Source organism: Phycodurus eques, chromosome 8 (genome assembly GCF_024500275.1).
Source record: "Phycodurus eques isolate BA_2022a chromosome 8, UOR_Pequ_1.1, whole genome shotgun sequence".
Taxonomy (NCBI): Eukaryota; Metazoa; Chordata; class Actinopteri; order Syngnathiformes; family Syngnathidae; genus Phycodurus; species Phycodurus eques.
Window position 1 is genome coordinate 18,766,304 of NC_084532.1, and position 18,666 is coordinate 18,784,969.

The 18,666-nt window shown below is 40.1% G+C and overlaps 1 protein-coding gene across 6 annotated transcripts in view; it reads right to left on the reverse strand.

Moving 5' to 3' along the window:
* elavl4 (ELAV like neuron-specific RNA binding protein 4) overlaps window positions 1–18,666 on the reverse strand; it is a 114,634-nt gene that overhangs the window by 13,388 nt on the left and 82,580 nt on the right. For all 6 annotated transcript variants that reach the window (XM_061683217.1, XM_061683216.1, XM_061683215.1 and 3 more), the window contains 2 exons: window positions 18,321–18,424; window positions 11,723–11,876 (listed from right to left, as the gene is read on the reverse strand). In XM_061683217.1, coding sequence (XP_061539201.1) covers window positions 11,723–11,876; window positions 18,321–18,424 — 258 coding nt within the window. The remainder of the gene's footprint in view (window positions 1–11,722; window positions 11,877–18,320; window positions 18,425–18,666) is intronic.

Below are 18,666 nucleotides of genomic sequence, written 5' to 3' on the forward strand. Positions count from 1 at the left end.
TCTTTATAGAGGCGTGAGATCTCATTAGATAGGGTATCTAATGAGTTGTCCAATGAGTGCATACAGTATATATGTTTGTTTGAATATGTGTGTGTACATGCATTGCTATCCATTAATGGATGCTGTGCCTTGTTTTAATGAGGCTGTCTCGATGGCCCAGAGGGTGCTGGCTCAGTGACAGCAACATGGTGCCAATGAGTCTATTTACATAATAGTGTGTGTGCACACAGGCATGTCTGTGTGACGGCGAGTGAATAAAGGCAAGGTTGTGAGATGGGGGGGGATTTTGTGTTTGAGCATCATTGTGTGCAGTCTCTCTTTCTCACACACAAAAGGCCCACCTTATTGTTATTCCACATTTTTGTACATGCCATCTCATTCCCTTTTTCTCTCTTTTTGCTTTTTTATATTTTATTTTGACTTGGCTTCCACTCACACTCCTCGGTCTGCGGAATTCTTATCCACAGAAGGACCCCGAACAACTCACTTGGTCTTTTCTTCTCTGCTTCTCTCCTGGACACTGACGCTACAAGGTTATTTACTTTCCAGGAAAGCTTCCCTAAAAAAAGGGACTATTTAAAAGCATCACATAACTTGATGCTTAAGTACTGGATGTAAACTTAGGAAGGAAGTTCATCTTCGATTAAATACTGTTTTCCATTACTTCTAAGGCTATGTACACTCATAATGAGACATATTTAAAAACAAATAAAATAATATGTCACCACAAAATAAAATGAAACCACATTTCCAGGCTGTCAACAACATGCTATCGCAACAGGTGGCACAATACCCCAACCATAAAACAATTTTATGCAACTGGCAAATTAAATAAAAGTGCAATCATGCGTTTCAGCTGATAATGAAATGGAGTGACTCCCCAATATCACATGCACACACACACACACACACACACACACACACACTGTCCATTATATGGAAATAATTGGACACAATTTGATGTCATACAAATGAGACAACCAAATGGTTACTACATTTAAGTTTTAATGCTGTATTGAATGAAAAAGGGCCACCACTGAGCTTTAAGAATTAATGTGTCAACTCACTCTTCTGGGACACAAGTTGGAATATTCCTTTTTCTTGGCCACCCACATGATCGTATTGACCTCCATTCAGTTCCGCTCTCCCCCTTCCCCCGCCCCACTCACCCCCAAGTTCCATGTCCCAGGATGATTTTTCGCAATTTGCTCCTCTTTACCTACTCTTGTTCCAGCGCACAAGCGGTGCATTTTAATTTGGTTGTCAAAAGCAGAAAAATAAAAATAAAATCAGGAGCCACACAGTGCAAACAAACATTTTCATTTAAAATTTAAAAGAAAGGGCACATGATAAAATGTTGCTTTTCTCACTCTCCAGCTTTGGTGAAGGTCTGTGTGACATTATTGAAACACTGAAGCCGGATGTATTTACTAACACATTGGCTCATGAAACATATATTTTATTCTAACTGGATTTGATGTTACTAACGATGGCAAAATCATTTTCAATTGTATGTTTATTACGGTGTTCCCCTGCTTATTTTCCAATTCACCTATTTGCAGATTTTGTTTTTGAAACGATACTTCATTATTCGTTATTGGGTCCAAGTGGTGCAAAGACCAAACAGACAGCTGAACTGCACCCACAAAGCTCGAAGGGGAAAAGATCCATGAGTTTTCATTTAAAAATATTCTAGCTATACTGTTGATAGTTTCTTTACATTCTCTTGATCTTATATTCATTAAGCAGCTTTATAAGACTGTGAGAGAGCTGACGTGTAAAACTTAGGCAGAGATCGCATGTGTTTGTGACATGAATCACTTAACTTACTCACTTAATCATCACATTTTGAGATTTGAATTTAGTGTAAATGAATGTTTTTGGCATGGTTACAGCAGCCGGGATTCTGTGCTGGGAGTTCTCCTCAAGGTTGTCAGGTGAAACCTTCATGCTGTACTACATTAAATGTCACTGGGGAGGAGTTCAAACTGACTTTGCAGGAGAAATATGTTCTCTAATGGCACTGAAAGCTCCCAAAGTTGTACCATACATGAACATCTTTCTTTCTTTGCCACAAAAATATTGGGGAAATACCTGATGATGAATACGATCAATAATCTAGAACATGTACATGTGCTGGCTTTTAGGCTTTACATTTTCTCAGCATATGACCAGATGAGTGAAGAACTACATTTTGTTGTTGCTGCATGATGTAAACGAAGTGAACTTTTAATTCATTTAAAAGCAAAGTACTGTGGACATAGACACCAAATTTACCAGTATCACTTTGGCATCTCAAATCATCTTTCCCTATTGAAATGAATAGAAATGCCATTAATCAATCACTCCCCCCCAAAAAACCCAAATTATTAATGTTATTTAATGAGAAAAATAGCACGTATAATAAAATATCGTACTTTGTAAAAACATACAGTCAGAACATAATTCAACAGAATGTAAACAAACAGTTTGTGCATCACAATAATTCAGTGGACATCGCGCTGCTCTTTCTTGTGTGCACACTTTGGCTGACAGACACACGAAGAAGACAGACTAACTGACGCAGTAAGCTGCAGTAATGTTAGTCATTTTTTGCAAAGGGTAAATAATATATGCCTGTGAGTATTGTTATTATTTCACTTAACGTGTTGCTCTATTGTTTGTCTTCAAATATCTGTTGCTTAAAGGGTTATAACACAGCGACACTATGCTATTCGTTACCCCATCTGGAGTTAGCATTAAGCAAATGGACTTCACGAAGGCAAAGCTATGTGGCTGTTTTAAATACATGTGTAATTCTCTTTTTTGAAGAATCGTTCACTGTTCTTTGTTCACATCTGCTAAACGTGAGTTTAGCTGAGTTCACTGCCATCATACAGCACTTGTATCCCAAAAATATCATCCGAACGATGAGTCGTAGCTTGAAAAACCTGTAAATTGGGTCACTCATATCTCAAGCCACCACTGCATAGTAACAGCATTTCCAACTAAAGTCTCACACCTAATTTCTATATAAAAGAATAACCAGAAGTGGGTATGCTTTAGATACAACCCAATTCATCTACACATAAGTTCATCAAGTTGTTTTTTTATTAGTACATAAAAAATAATAATAAAATAATCGATAATAATGTGGTAGACCCTGCAATGGCTAAACGTTAAAAAACTATCACACAGATACAGCAGAGTATGAATAAAATGAGCAGCTAGTCTCGGGTGTCCACCCTAATGACTGTCCTTTCAACTAGCCCCAGAAGCCTTGGCTACTTATCACCCACCTGACAGCCATAAAGCCAACATTAGAGCACAATGTACTTTAGCTACTGCAATCTGTCGCTTTCTCACTGTGCTCTTGCTTCCTCTCGCCCTTCATCTTTTAAAAAAACTACCTCTCCTCCACGGTAATCAACAGAGGCTTATGTAACTCCTTCTACCTGTGCTTATCTCTCTCTAACACACACTGACAGGTGCATTGCCTGCCTTACTAATAACACGCTACCTCAATCTGGGGAGGGGGAAACAGAAGCAGGAAGGTTGGAGGACAGAAGCCAGCGTTCGAGGTGGAGATGGCCGAGGCGGGGGAGGAACAGGAGGGAAACGAGGAATATGGAGGTAAATGGCAAAAGGAGAGAAGGGAAGGAGAGGATGTTGGGAGGTGACATTAAAAGGATGATGATAAAAGGACACTGTGCTATTCCTGCTTGTTGTGACCCAAACAAAGCCACTCTTCCTCTAAAACCCACAGTAATTTCCTCAAATAGTCACCGACTCCAATGACTTCCCTAAGAAACCATAGGAGGAGAGGTGAGAAACATGCCTGCTGACAAGGACAGCACACAAGCACCAAAGAAAGGTAAACATGCATGCGCACTGATGCATACTGTGCATAGAAGGGATGGGCATGATTCATTGATTTGTATTCATTTATGTTTTTTGGATAACTATAAATTCATAGCCTGCCATTATGCAGAATTGATTGATCTGAATGAGCACTCAGTTTATGTTGCAATCTCTAAGGAGTTTTGTACTTGGCGACAACTAGTTTTCTACCAAAACGGGCTGGAAAGGAAATCAAATTACTATGTAAAAGCAAAATGTGCTTCGTAATATAATGCAAAGGAATAAATACGACTGACTCGACCTACGAGTTTTTCGAGATCCGATCTGTCATTGGGTCGACTTTTTGCCTTGACTTACGAGCAAAAATTTCAGAAACGAGCGCTGGCAGTGAAGTCAGCTCAACTCATTTCACGACAAGCAGCAGTTTGGCAGAAAGAGAACAGTCCTTCAATAAAGAGGCTTAAAGCTGTTTATTGTCACTCACAATTGAAATGTGGCAAAAACTGTCGAAATCTTTACCATCCATTCATCCATTTTCTGTACCGCTTCTCCTCACTAGGGTTGCAGGCGTGCTGGAGCCTATCCCAGCTATCTTCGGGCGAGAGGCGGGGTACACCCTGAACTGGTCGCCAGCCAATCACAGGGCACATAGAAACAAACAACCAGAACATGCAGACTCCACACAGACGAGGATGGATTTGAACCTGGGTCCTCAGAACTGTGAGCCAGACGTGCTAACCAGTCGGCCAATGTGCCGCTTCCACCACTGCATTAACGTTACAAATTAATTGATGTTGGAAAGCTCTTCCAATGCATCCGTTGTTCATACACATAGCAAACACATTAAAATGGTTGCATAATGTGCCAACTAAATCAAATGTTTGGACTCGCTGTTCCAAATGAGTTATGGTATGGCAGATGCAAAAACAAAGGCTTTTCTTGCGGTTCTTAATTAGAGTGTGGGAGAGGGGGGGCGAGGGGGGGGGGGGGGGGGAGCAATGTCCTTGTTTTAAGTAACATTGGTGTTCCGAGCTACAGATGGCATTTGAAAAAGTAGCCAGTGAAGAGAAGCACAGACTTTGAAGAGTGGAGGTGCCCTGTGCTTTAGCCTCTGTCAGAGCGAAGCTTCAACCATCTGTCAGCTTGCATGTGTGTACTGTGTGTAAGCGTGTGAGTTGATATCTGCATGTGGGTGTGAATGTGTGCTATGTGTTAGCCACCACAGGAGTTCTGTGGTCTCTTAAGATAATAGAAAAGCTACTAAAGGCAGACGCAGCAAGTCAAGGCTGCACCCATTGCACCAGGAGGCTTTTCAACTTCTCGTCTGCCAAAAGACACTTTACTAAATAATTACCAAGCAACATTTGTTACAATAAGTAGTTATTTAAATATATGCCAGAGATATGCTTTAACCTTAATAATTGCACACTGCTAGGTAGAAAGGGCTGAATACGTTTTGTAGCCCTTGCACGTTATGCTGAAGTTGGTTCGTTTAATTTTTGCACGTTAAAAACACTGTACCAGCAGCAGCTGCTAAATAATAATTTATTGCTATTTTGATCAGGAACAATGCTCTCATCCATCCAGGAATACAAGCTAATTATACCTTCAGCATGCAAAATGCACTTGTCGGTGGGAACACAGGCAATCACCATCATCTCAAGTTGTGGTGTGTTTGCAAGTTGTTACCATGGAGATCTTTAGCAGCAGGACCAAGCATCCCACAGTGATCAGCACTTTAGTTTCACATTGACGTTTGTGGGGGCCCAGACAGTGGATCTAATGTATTTGCAATCATTGATTAGTAAGCACTGACACACATGCCAGTATTAATCCAAATCTATCACAAGGTCCCAGCTTGGACGCCTTCCCTTGGGGTTCAAGGCAAAGACATGAGGGGGAAATCTGTCTTGTATTACAACATGAATTGAAACCGAGAAAGAGAAAGTCTCGAGAATGTGCAAGTCTCTTAGGGAAAATTGGCAATTTGGGGGCATTTACTTGCAGCTACCTATCGAGTGTTGGCATAATGTCATTAATGGTGTGTTTGATTGATGGTACTAAATTGTTGTTGGGATACAGGTCCAGAAAACTATTAATATGATCGACCACATGTACCACCAATGTCCACCAGATGAAGCCAGGATAAAAGTCCAACAAGTCGTGACATGTCTTTTACATAGACATACCAATGCAGACCTATAATCATTTGGTTGCTGAATGCATATCAGGAACCATATATAATTGGTAACAGTCTTTGGCAGCATACTATATATTTTTCTTTATGGTAACCAAAAGTTAGGACCAATAATTGTTTGTGGCGACACTATGATATGTGAGTTAAATGATGAAGTACTAGGATCTTTTCATTGTATAAGTGGGAGTTTGCGATGAAATGTTATTGACTAAACGTATGTCATGTTGTATGCCTTCAATGATGTTTGATGATCTAATGAGTATATGTTATGCACACATGTACTGTCTTAGAAAAGGTTGATCATTCGGGCTGTTTTGGGCTCAGATTATGTACTATGCTAAATAAGTAACGGTCCTGTCTAATAGTCCGACCTGTCCTACACGTGCTCATTGAACAGTGAGCATGAGAAGAACATGCATTGATATTAGTCTTACTTCTGCCTGTGCATGGCCAGAAATTCCATATTTCAATTTACAATAAAATGTTACTCAAGTCTTCTCCTATTTCCACAGGCGTCTCACATGGCTCTGTCCAGATTTCTCTTCATTAAATACATTCCACCACTGTGGAAGTGCTACCAGGCCAACTTAGAGCAAATAAGGGTTCAGTTTCTTGCCCAAGGACACTCCGACAGCGGACAGTCGGAACTGGGATTCAAACCGGCAACCCCTTAGTTACTGGATGACCAGCTCTACCAACTGAGCCACATCCACCCATTTTCTATAAGGTCATTAGTTCACTGCTCTGCAGGTGACAAGTCTGACTCTCCAAAGCCACAGTAGTCCTTCCACCTGCCTTCCTTATGGACTGCCAGTCGAAACTTCAACTATGGTTCTCTTTATATTTTCTCAAACTGAACTGTGAAAAGACAAAAATCCTTGGTATTCAGACTGACTCCACCTCAACCAAAGCGATTTCTGGCTGTCAACCTCAATATCAATAACCTTACCCAGTTCGCACATTTCCACCTGTGTGACCAATTTTTTATTTTTATATTTATATTTATATTTCAATTTTTTATTTTTTTTATTTTATTGACCACTTTGTAAATCACAACACTAGGGAAAACTGGAGTGGCAATGCATGGGAAGTCGTAAGGACAAGAAGGAATCCTTCTTTTTGTCTGTCTGTCCATTTTTTATCTGTACTTCTATTTTAACAGTTACAACAGAGTTTTAATTTGCAGGACATTTCTCTCTTGATGACATTGTGTGTGTACCTGGGTGTGCGTGTGTGTCTGTGCGTGTCAATGAGCAAATGGTACCGGAGTATTACTCTCAGGGACCCTCTTAAATCCTCTATGTTTTTAATCACCACCGAACTCCTACCATCTAATTAATCATTAACATTTCTCCTGCTGATCCTTAACCTTCTGGTGGACAACTTCAGGTACATCCCTGATGCGCGTGTGCGTGTGTGTGTGTGTGTGTGTGTGTGTGTGTGTGTGTGTGTGTGTGTGTGTGTGTGTGTGTGTGTGTGTGTGTGTGTGTGTGTGCGCGTGTGGCTGTGTCTCAGTGGTAGTCACAGCAGCATTCATGGCTACTGCACACACTTTCTCTAGTCCTACACCAAGCAGCTCCAACCTACAATTTACATGACTGACGACATTGACCCACTTTTGGACTTGGGACATTTCTTTTTTCTTTTTCTTTTTTTTTACCCTTCTCTCGCTTCCCCTCGACAGAAGTATGAATTAGTAGTAGTGTCTCTTTATCCAAAGAAGCATCAGCAGTTGGTTGGAAAGCTTGGTTTGCATTATTTAATTGATCTGCATGCATAATTGGAATTTCTAAAAGAGAAAAACCATTGCACCCAAGGAGCAGAACAAATAAACAACGCACAAAATTTAATTACCCCAAACATAACTCTGGTGGTGATGCAAATTTGCTAATAATTCAATAATAATTTCACGCCACCTGATTCTTCGGTCTGTTCTCAAACATCTTTCTCTATGCGCAATGCAGGGTTATACTGAATTTGTCCTGTATTTGACTTCAGCTGGCTAGTGGATGTTAGCTAAACCTCACCTGACACAAAAAAGCTTTCCACTGTACTGAAAGCAAAACAACAATAGTTGAACTCCAAATTATTCATTGTCTGGACACATTTGGCAGTTAAATGAATTTGCATTTGTTGACTGGGTATATTTTAACGAGAATTAAAAAAATATAATAAAATATTTGAAAACTGCATTTGGTACACCAGCAGAACACCGATCAGCAGTGCAGTTCTACACAACATAAAACTAGAACCACTATAAAAATACACTTGAATTAATACATCCCTGCCAAGTTCATAGAAAATATGAATAATAGTAGTCCCTTGAGTTAAGCGACTTTTTTGAGATTTGAGCTGTGATTTGGCTAATTATTTGCTTTAACTTGCGAACAAACATTTGAGATACGAGAGCTGTATGTTGGCAGTAAACTCAACTCATTTTACAACATGCAGCAGTTTGGCAGATAGTAAACAATTCTTCAAAAAAGTGGCTTTAAGCTGTTTAATGTCTCTCCAGATGAAGTTTACTGTTAACCTAAACAAAAACAAAGAGAATTACATGTTGTTTAAAACAACCACATAACTTTGCCTGAAAGTCCGCTAGCTTAATGCTAAAACACAATGAAAATGCCACAGACAGGCTAACCAAACTAGCATTGATGTTGCGGTAATTATTAACCTTTAGACAACTTATATTTGAACAAAAACGGTGCAACAATACATTTAGACAGACAATAAAACACTACTCACAAGCACATACTCTTTATCCTCTGTGGAAAAACAACTAATACGATTGTACTGAGGCACTTACAGCAGTTTTGAATCTCTTAGCCATGGCCAAGTCGAGCACAGCGGAAGGTGAATTAATCATAATGCACAAACTGTTTAATTTTTTTTACTTTGCATTTACTTTTAGTATTACTGTATGTTCTTAGAAATTAACAGATCATTGGTGCTATTTTCCTGATTGAAAAACAAATGACAATTTTTGTAGTTTTTTGGGGGGAGGCTGGAATGGATTCATGGCATTTACATTCATTTCAGTGGGGAAAGATGATTTCACACGAGAGTGTTTTCAGTTACGAACGTGGCCACGAATTAAACTTGTTTCTCAAGGCGTCACTCTATCTTGGAACTTTGAAAACACTGAGCAGGTGTTTTGCACCTGGTACCTTATTTTGGGTGTGATGCAGGAAAAAAAGGTGCCTCTTTCTCCACAAAAAGTGACCACTTGCTAGTCAAGAATGGCAACACAATGAATTATTGAATCAGGAGTGAACCCAGGCTGCCGGGAATGCATAAAGAATGTTGCCTTGGCGTGACCAGCCTCAGGTCTGTTTTATTCATAGTATGTGGCCTGAGCTGAGCTGCTAAAAATGGTTGATGAACATAGTGTGAACATATGTGTTCTGTAGCCTTGCTGTGTGTTGTGGCTTGCGTTGCTGTGCAGGGAAACCCAGGGGTCTCTCTCGGTTGCACGGTTATACGACATGAACATTTGTTCAAGTAGGAAATGCACTCGCCTTTTCCAAGCGTCTTTTTGCAGCCGCCCTTTGCTCCCTCATCTAATTTCCTCTCCTTCACACGTATGACCATCTTTACGGCAAGAAACTTCTACTTTTATTTTCTCCTCATCGGCACCCCCGCCACATCGTCTTTGTTTTTCTTTCCCCTCTCCTATAAGCCTATCTCCTCCTCGCCCCACTGTCTACCGGCGGTCCAGCACTTCACTGCTAGCATTGATTTATTCTGTTAACACTGGAGCAAGTTGCAGCTTGTAGGTGCACACACACACACACACACACACACACACACACACACACATGCATCCCACCTCCCTCCCCACACACAAATGCATACACACAAATATATAAACACACACATGCCTTGAAATGGATCTAAGAGATGCTGGAGGGCTCCATCTGAAACTCAATGGGCTGATGCAATTCAATGTTTAGGATGGGGTGTAATTGAGCATGTATGTTCTACAGCTTGTGCCTCTCATGTGATCACACTTTCATGCAGATTCTTTCTTGCCATTTGATTGTTTGATTTGAACAGATTTTTAATTTTTCTTTTTTTTTTTTAAAGAAAAACATTTCACTAATACTAACATTTTAGTAGATTATTTTAAAATTCTACTCTACATGCTACTAATATTTTCCGGTGGACGACTGGTTAGCACATCTGCCTCACAGTTCTGAGGTCAAATCCGGCCTCACCTGTGTGTAGTTTGCATGTTCTGCCTGCGTGGGTTTTCTCTGGGTACTCTGGTTTCTTCCCACATCCCAAAAACATGCATGGAATCCAAATGGTAGTTTTTTTATATGTGCCCTGTGATTGGCTGGCGACCAGTTCAGGGTGTACCCCGCCTCTCTTACCCTAGTGAGGATAAGCGATACGGAAAATGGATGGATGGATGCATAGTTATTCTAAAGCGGTTGATTAATTAACCTGTTTTGGGATACTGGTTACAGCAGTGTTTTCCAGCCTTTATTGAGGCAAGCCCCATATTTTACATAAGAAAAGACCCTACGGCACACCACCAAACAAAAAATGTTCCAAAAAGTATTTTAGTATTTTAAAGGTAAGTATACTTAAATAATGATATTGGGACTGTTTAATGAACACAAAGCTATCATTCTGTTGCATGAATGACAACAAGGAGATACACAGGTAAATTACACCTTCTGCCATCGAGAGGAGGAGCATTTAATTGTTTTGCCTCTCACAATCTTTTCTCGTAAATCAATAATTTTCTATGAATATTTATGAAAAAAAAAGCAAAATTGGATCATTTTAGTGTGCAGTGGTTGGAAATAACTGGTAACATTATTATATATACTGCGATTGGCTGGCGAACAGTTCAGGGTGTACTCCACCTCTCGCCCGAAGATAGCTCGGATAGGCTCCAGCACACTCTAGTGAGGATAAGCGGTACACAAAATGGATGGATTACAATATATAGATTTACATGACCACAGTAAGGATACTGACAAATTATGCCACTTTGAGTTACAATTAATGAATAAAACACACAAGAGAGACAACTTAAGATCAGTAGTTCGTTTTCAAAACAGCACTAAGTTTTTAATTAATTGAATTCAATTACATTTATTAAAATTCCTTGTGTGTTTTTTTTGGACATACTTGCCAAATAAAGATGATTCTGATTCTGATTCCCCCCATTTTTACTATTAAAGAAATGTAGCCAAATGATCATTCCCTATTTTTTTTTACATGACATAACCATCAACTAGTGTACCAAAGACACATAGCACCTTGAGGACACAGACTGAGCTTTATCAAATTCTGAAAGCCCCCAAAATAGGTGGATATTTTGCTGAATAGATGCGGAGAGTCACTGATGGTGTAGTGGTACATCCACCTGACTTGGGTGCCCCAGCATGGGTTCAGTTCCCACTCGGAGACGATGTGAATGTGAGAGTGAATGGTATTCTGTCTCTATATAAGCCCTGTGACTGACTGGTGATTAGTCTAGGGTGTAGTGTGCTTTTCGCCTGACGTCAGCTGGGATAGGCTCCATCTAACTCTTGACCTCTGAACAGGATAAGTGGTATAGAACATGAATGGATAGATAAAAGTAGAGAAATCTGTTGCATATATGCATAATTTATATCTGCCTGTGAGAATGTAGAGAAAAAGGAGGCGCTGCCCCATGGATACCTGTGACCTGGTCGACAAGGATGCGGGAGGTGATGATGCGTCCGTACTGCGAGAAAAGCTGCTCCAGCTCCTTCTGGGTCATGGTCTTGGGCAGGCCGCTCACGTAGAGGTTGGCGTCACGGATCGAAGCAGAGCTGGGTCGCGCATACGAGACCTGCAACACCAGAAAAAGGCTCTCAGGTAAACAAATGAAAGAGTGCACTTCCATTTTTTTATGAGATTAAAGCATAATAACCACGAGGACGTTGCATCTCTGAGCGAGCGGACGAGTGTGTTAGTGGATGCTAGGCGAGGAAAATGAGACACGTTACATTTAGGATTATCTCTGCGAGGAACAGATTCGGCTCCTCAGAACAATGATGAGATAACACTGAAGTTGTTTTCTGGGTGAATCTAAGGGATTTTTGTCTCCTCAGGTTTGACCTCATGTGTTTGAAAAGCGAGCTTGAGTTGTCTGGGGAACAGGATTAATACTCTTAAAACTTGGACTTAAAGTGTAATTCACTCTATCCATTTGAAGCATTATTCTGATTTAAAATACTATTATTATTCTGATTGAAAATATGAAAAAAAAAATCTGAGATGTCTTTCTCTGTCTCTGGTTCTCAAAGAACCAAAATCTTAGATGTCTTTCTCAATCTGCAATTTAACTGAGATTTAAGTAATAAACCCAATGCTAAAATACCAGAAGCCTTAAAGCTATTAAAAGGAGCTGCTTACCCATGCACTCTAAAGACAAGCTTTCACAGTTAAGTTTTATTAAGCAATGTTATGGTGTCTGCAGGCACGGTGGTCGACTGGTTAGCACACCTGCCTCGCAGTTCTGAGGACCCGGGTTCAAATCCGGCCTTGCCAGCACGCCCGCGCCACTAGTGAAGATAAGCGGTATGGAAAATGAATGAATGAATGGTGTCTGCAAATCAGTGGACCCAACTAACAAGCCTTTTTCCTAGCAGGGAAACTACCCATCAAAAACTGCATCAGTATGGAATACACATGTTGGCCTCACATGGAATCACTTCTTTGGTGCCTCTCCCACCTGAAGGTCTGCTTACAGGAGACAATTTTTAACTAAAATTGTGTCACTTCGGCTGCTTGTTGACAGAGCAATGGCATTTTGGAGAGTAAAAAAAGTTCCCACTGCAAGGTTGTGATGTGAATCCACACATTGCTCTGTCCAGAGATGGGTAGGAACGCGCTACATTTACTCTGTTACATTTTGGATAAATTGTACTTGTCAGAGTAGTTTGAATGCATCATACTTATTACTTTTACTTGAGTATTTATGTTGAGAAGAAGCGGTACTTTTACTCCGTTACAGTGATCTACACTCCGTTCAGTACTTTTAGCAATCAATTATTGCGTGCGCGATGTACAGTATTTTAAGAATTTGACTTCCACTTCCTCATTGATTCTTCAATCAGATTCTGATTCTGATTCTCATTGGGTGCTGTTTGCACCAATCTAATGTTGCCACTAGTGTCATTTGACTCCAGTTCACCAATCAAACGGCACAAGGCAGACACATGGCCGCATACCAAGTCTTCGCGGGCCAATCAAAGGGACTCATGTTGGGAGTGAGAGGGGGGAAATCAGCAGAGCGACTGACTGGAGTAAAATATTGTACCTGTAACCATTTCAGTGACAAAACACAAAATCAACACACTGCACTGAATAAAACCTTTTCCTCCTTCTAGCACTTACTTACCCACACCAGTTCTCTCAGTTCTTCATTGTCACACACTGATCATCGCACATACCCCGTAAGCATATGTCCACACACACACAGCTTTCAGTGCTGCTTGGCAGCCATTTCCATTCTTATGTCACCTCAGTTGTTTGCAAATGGCAGCCGGCGTCGCTTTCGGTCTGAAAACTTTGCAGCTGTTACACCAGGACCCAAACATCTTCATGTAGACCTGACTTTGCACCAGCAAAGTTTCAAGGAAATCCCATTACCACTACTGCTGCTGCTACTGCTGCTGTAGCCGACTGGATCAGCTTTGCCTCACAGTGCTTTCATTAGCGCTGACAGGTGGGGGACATAAACCATCAAGTCAGGTTAAAGTCAAGCAAATATGGTGGATATGTAGTCATATCCTTGAGCAAGTCAACCCTCAACGAACAGCTGCCTTTTTCCCCATTCTTCACTTTTAGCATCTCTAATTTCGCACGTCTTCGCCACTGGCCTCGACGTTTAATTCTTCATTCTTCAGAAATATTCTCTGTCTGGTCCTTTTTGCCTACTCTCTTCTCTGTCTCTCTTGCTGCCTCATTAAACCTCTCCTTCTTTCTCACATTCTGCAGCGCTTTCCCCCTCTTTTCCGTGCTCCCTCATTTTCTCTCCTTGTCAGCCAACTGCAGATGTCTAATCCACCAACACCTCCTCAAGCTGTGAGCGCTATTGTGTAAAAGTGAGGTGCATATGTGTGTGTATGTGTGTGTGTGTGTGTGTGTGTGTGTGTGTGCGTGTAGAAAAGTTGGAAAAACTCAAAAGTGTTAAAATTAACGTGCACAAGTACAGGGCATTTGAATGTGTCTGAGACGAAGTGCACACGTGTCACAAGGAACCTCCGCCACCTTTGACACGCTGCTTCCCCTCACACCTCAGTTGGGGAGCGGTATCGCAGGCTGACAGCATCGGAGGTGTCAAGCTAGAGGAAACCACAAAAAAAAAAAAAAAAAAAAAAACTCAAAGGCACGACACATCGCCCGAGGACACGTGAACCTCTCGTGTCCCCTGCAAAAAGCAGGCGTGGCAAACTTCATTGTCGAAATACCACACTGGCTTTTAATTGACCCCGCTGCCTTGGAGACGCTTGGGCCTGTTCTGAAGTGAAGGTAGCGTTATTACAACATAGAGCTGGAGATCTATTAATTTAATTATATTTGTCAGGACAATTATTTTAAGGGCTTCCCTAGTTCAAGCATGACTCCACTAATGCGCACTGCTTCCACGGACAACATGGCTACGAACAGAGTGGAACAAGTTCACAAAAGCATGACCAATCTTGCTAAACTGGCGACGTTGTCATGGTATTTAGCAACAATGTGAGTGGAAGAAGTTTGAGATAGTTTTACGCATGACAAGAAAATAACCCGGTGGAAGGTACTAAACATTGGCAAAAACAGGGTGCCCCAAGTTACAAAAGCAGCAAAATATCTACATGTTGGAAACTTTTGACCTGAGGTATGTCCTTCAGAGACGCAAACATTTTGCAGAGGTCATCTTGCAACTTTAGATGAGAAAAGACAATGACAGAGCTGGAGGGGTGTGGTATTCTACAACAAATAAATGGAGCAGCTGAGTCATGCAGTCTGACGGCTCATTTTACAATTTTAAATTGACGAACATTTAAAATTGTAATTTACCAACACACTTGTTCCAAGAAAAAACAAAAAAATAGTTATATTATTTCTGTGAAAGTTTAAAAAATGACATCAAGAGAAACCCAGAAGTATAAAGAGCAAACCTTGTTTTGAATAACGTCTTTGTTGTTTGCTTCTTGTATAAGGGAAGGTGGAAAAAATTGAATAAAATCGTATTTTTGCGAAAAAAGTCAGAGCTTTACCTTAAGGCCACATTTCTCAGCTCTACTCCTACACTAAATGAGATGAATTTGAAGGGAGGATGCATGCTTCCTCTTCTAACAGGACACTGGCTTTGCAGTGCACACTGTATTATTGTTCTATTGTTGCCTGGCCAGCCTGGACAGACCGTGTAGCTGATTTGAGAAAAAAAAGACCAAGACGACTTTCCACTGAGTTCTTTAACTGCAGGGACAATGCTGTACAGTTTTCGCTCTTTGGTAATAATCAGATTTCCTCTCTTTGACATCACTAATCCACCCTCTGTGGTGGCACCAAAACTGAACATCAGGAAGCCAAATAAAACACAAAATTGGCTTGATGTGTTAATTCTTTCGAGTCTCACAAGGTTTGCTGAAGTCATCTGAGCGGTAAGACCAAGTTTTTGTGCGACTTTAGAGGCATACCAGTATTTTTTGCAAAATATTGATTGACTTCTGAATTGTATGACCATTTGGGTGTCCATCTTTTGTCTTAAATTTGGGCTATTTAGCACTGTGTTGCATCACCTACAGAATAACCACAGACAAACAGTCGTAACTCAGAGATTACTAAGTGTCCAATCAGATTGCTCTAATGCTGCTTTCTCTAAATTTTGGGTTTATGATGCAAAATGGGTCCTGGCTCAGTTTTATTGGGTCACAGATTCACAGTAAAATGATATAAGTATGGGGAGGAACCACATTTCCAATTTGGGTCTTGAGCTGAATTAATTTGGCAAACACTGGTCGAATGTGATACTGTATCTCCTTCCAGGTATATTGCTATGATGTAATGTTACACATCGACCAGCCACAACATTATGACCACTTGCACAATGCAATGACATCCAATATTAGAGATGTATCAAATATTCTTTCGAAAGAAATTAATGTTCAGTTTTGATTGACACGATCATTATTGTGGTTGTAAAGATAGCTGTGCTTATTTATTTTTTTAATTTTTATATCTCAATTACAGAGAGTCCAAAATATTAGGAACAGCTCTAATTGTGATTCAGTACAGTTCTCCACCTATACAAACTAGTTGTACAACTGGAATATTAAACATATTGTTGAACTTATTGTATACCTCTGACAGTGTCATTCACAGCTGACCACTATTATCTTTGTAATGGCAGAATATTTGACATGATTATAAGTGGTCATAATGTTGTGGCTGGTCGGTGTATTTACCAATGTTGACAAATTAATGCAGCAATTGTTGAAAAAAAGGAACCAAAGAAATACACTTGTCATATGGCCATTTGAATATATTAGTAAGAAAAGTAAAGGACAATTAGAGGTGGGCATTAGCAAATAAAGGTATGAGGGGAAAGGGCATGCAAGTCGTTTTTCAACAATGAAGAGCAAATTATAGTTTTACACATGAATTGTCGCTATGTTATCATGTAGCACTAAAAGCTCGAATGAAGGTAGAGCAGTACTCATGGATCTTATATGCAAATATATGCAAACACAGACCGCTGTGTGTCGTACATATGGACGACACACGAACATGTCGCCACGGATCCGAACAAACAGAAATGTACACAAACATTCAATGCCTCAACACAGGATTACGTGCACACACATTCAGATACAGATACACACGCACACACACACACACACACAAACACGTACACATACTGTAATTGTGTCTCTCTGGCAGAAGTTCAGCCAGAGGCGGGCTGCGGTGCTGAACCCGGGCCAGACAGAGCGCATCGGCAAGAGAGAGAGCGGATTCTCTGAGGGTTTTCACAACTGTGGGCTAATCCCATCCTATTACATTAGATTACATCAGATTAGATGTGATGAATTTGATTAGATTGGATCAGATTATAACAGTTTGACAGGGACGTGGATCCAGGGATTACCCCAGAGCCACAGATTAACGGTCGTCTTGAAAGCAACCAGCTCAGGCACAGAGCCACGGAGGGGAATACATCAGGGGAAATAAAGAAAAAACAAAACAACAACAACAACAACAACAAACAAACTACAAAGTGTATTTGCAGGGCAGACAGTGCTGAGATGTGTCTGTGTTAGCACACTGACACCTGTCATCACGCATGCACATTGTCTTAAAAAACAATAACAGAGGCTTCAAATATTTTGAAAATGGGATGTTGACATTTTTTTTATCTCCCAGAAATGTCTCAGTTATTTCAACATAATCAAATTGACATGAGGAAAGTAAAAAGAATGTCATCTTTCTTACTTTGTTGTTTTTGTCAATTATTTCTGAGGGTCATACATATTAATAACATCGCTTCCTCAAGATCAATTACCAACAACATCCCAAAATGGTTTTGGGAAGAACACAGCACTTTTTTCAAATGTGTAAATATTTTTTTTCAACAGACATTGTTTATTTAAAAAAATACATAATAAAGACATTAGGGTGTGAAGCGCAGAGTAGGTTGCAATATAACTGGGATATTTTGTCAATGATAATGATAGTATTGCGATATAGTTATTACAGATGATTACAGATTATGAAAATATTTTTTTTATGATACATCAAAAATAGCTATGTGACTAAAGGGAAGCTTGTTACAAATTAGACTTTTTGTGCAGTAAGGAGTTATAATATTTGCAAAATTGAAGTAAGACAGTACAAAACAGTATAAAAGTCAATTTGCCCAATTTATGTTTTTTTTTCCAGGGTGAAGAAAACAGAAAGTCCCCACCAAGTATCTCAGTAATGTTTACACTTTATGGTTTCCCACTGCCTTTAAGGCTAGCAGCATGTAAAGTAAATCAGTAAATAGTATGCAACTAGTCTCTCGCCCTACCTCACCCCCTGACATTTGAATTTGGCCCGTTTTACTGTGTCTTCTCCTCCTTTCCTCATCTTCACTCTTCCTTCATCACCATTAGGTGCAGAACACTACCTGATAGTAATATTGATATCTAGGGGTCTATTGATACTGTACCGTAAGAGATTTCATGATGTGGAATATGGCACTATCAATACCTTTTTCAACACTTCGAAAGAAAAAAAGAAGAAAACAGGATTTGGAATTTACCTTGATTGTTTTGGTCTGAAGTCGGAGTCCATTTAACGTGTTGATGGCTTTCTCTGCGTCCTTTGGATCGATGTAGTTGACAAAGCCGTAACCCAGACTTTGACCTGAGTGAAGAAGGAAAAACAAGCTGTTAAACCTCCACTGACATCTCCATTTATAGTCAACACACCATACTCATGTTTTTTATGTCCTAAATGTATATTTTGTCATAGTGGCTGTTTGCTGTCATACTTGACTGGCTCCGGAGACAAATTCCTTGTGTGTCTTGAAACATACTTGGCCAATAAAGCTGATTCTGATGATGTAAAACAGAATTGATTTAGATTACTTGAGGGAGAAATGCTTT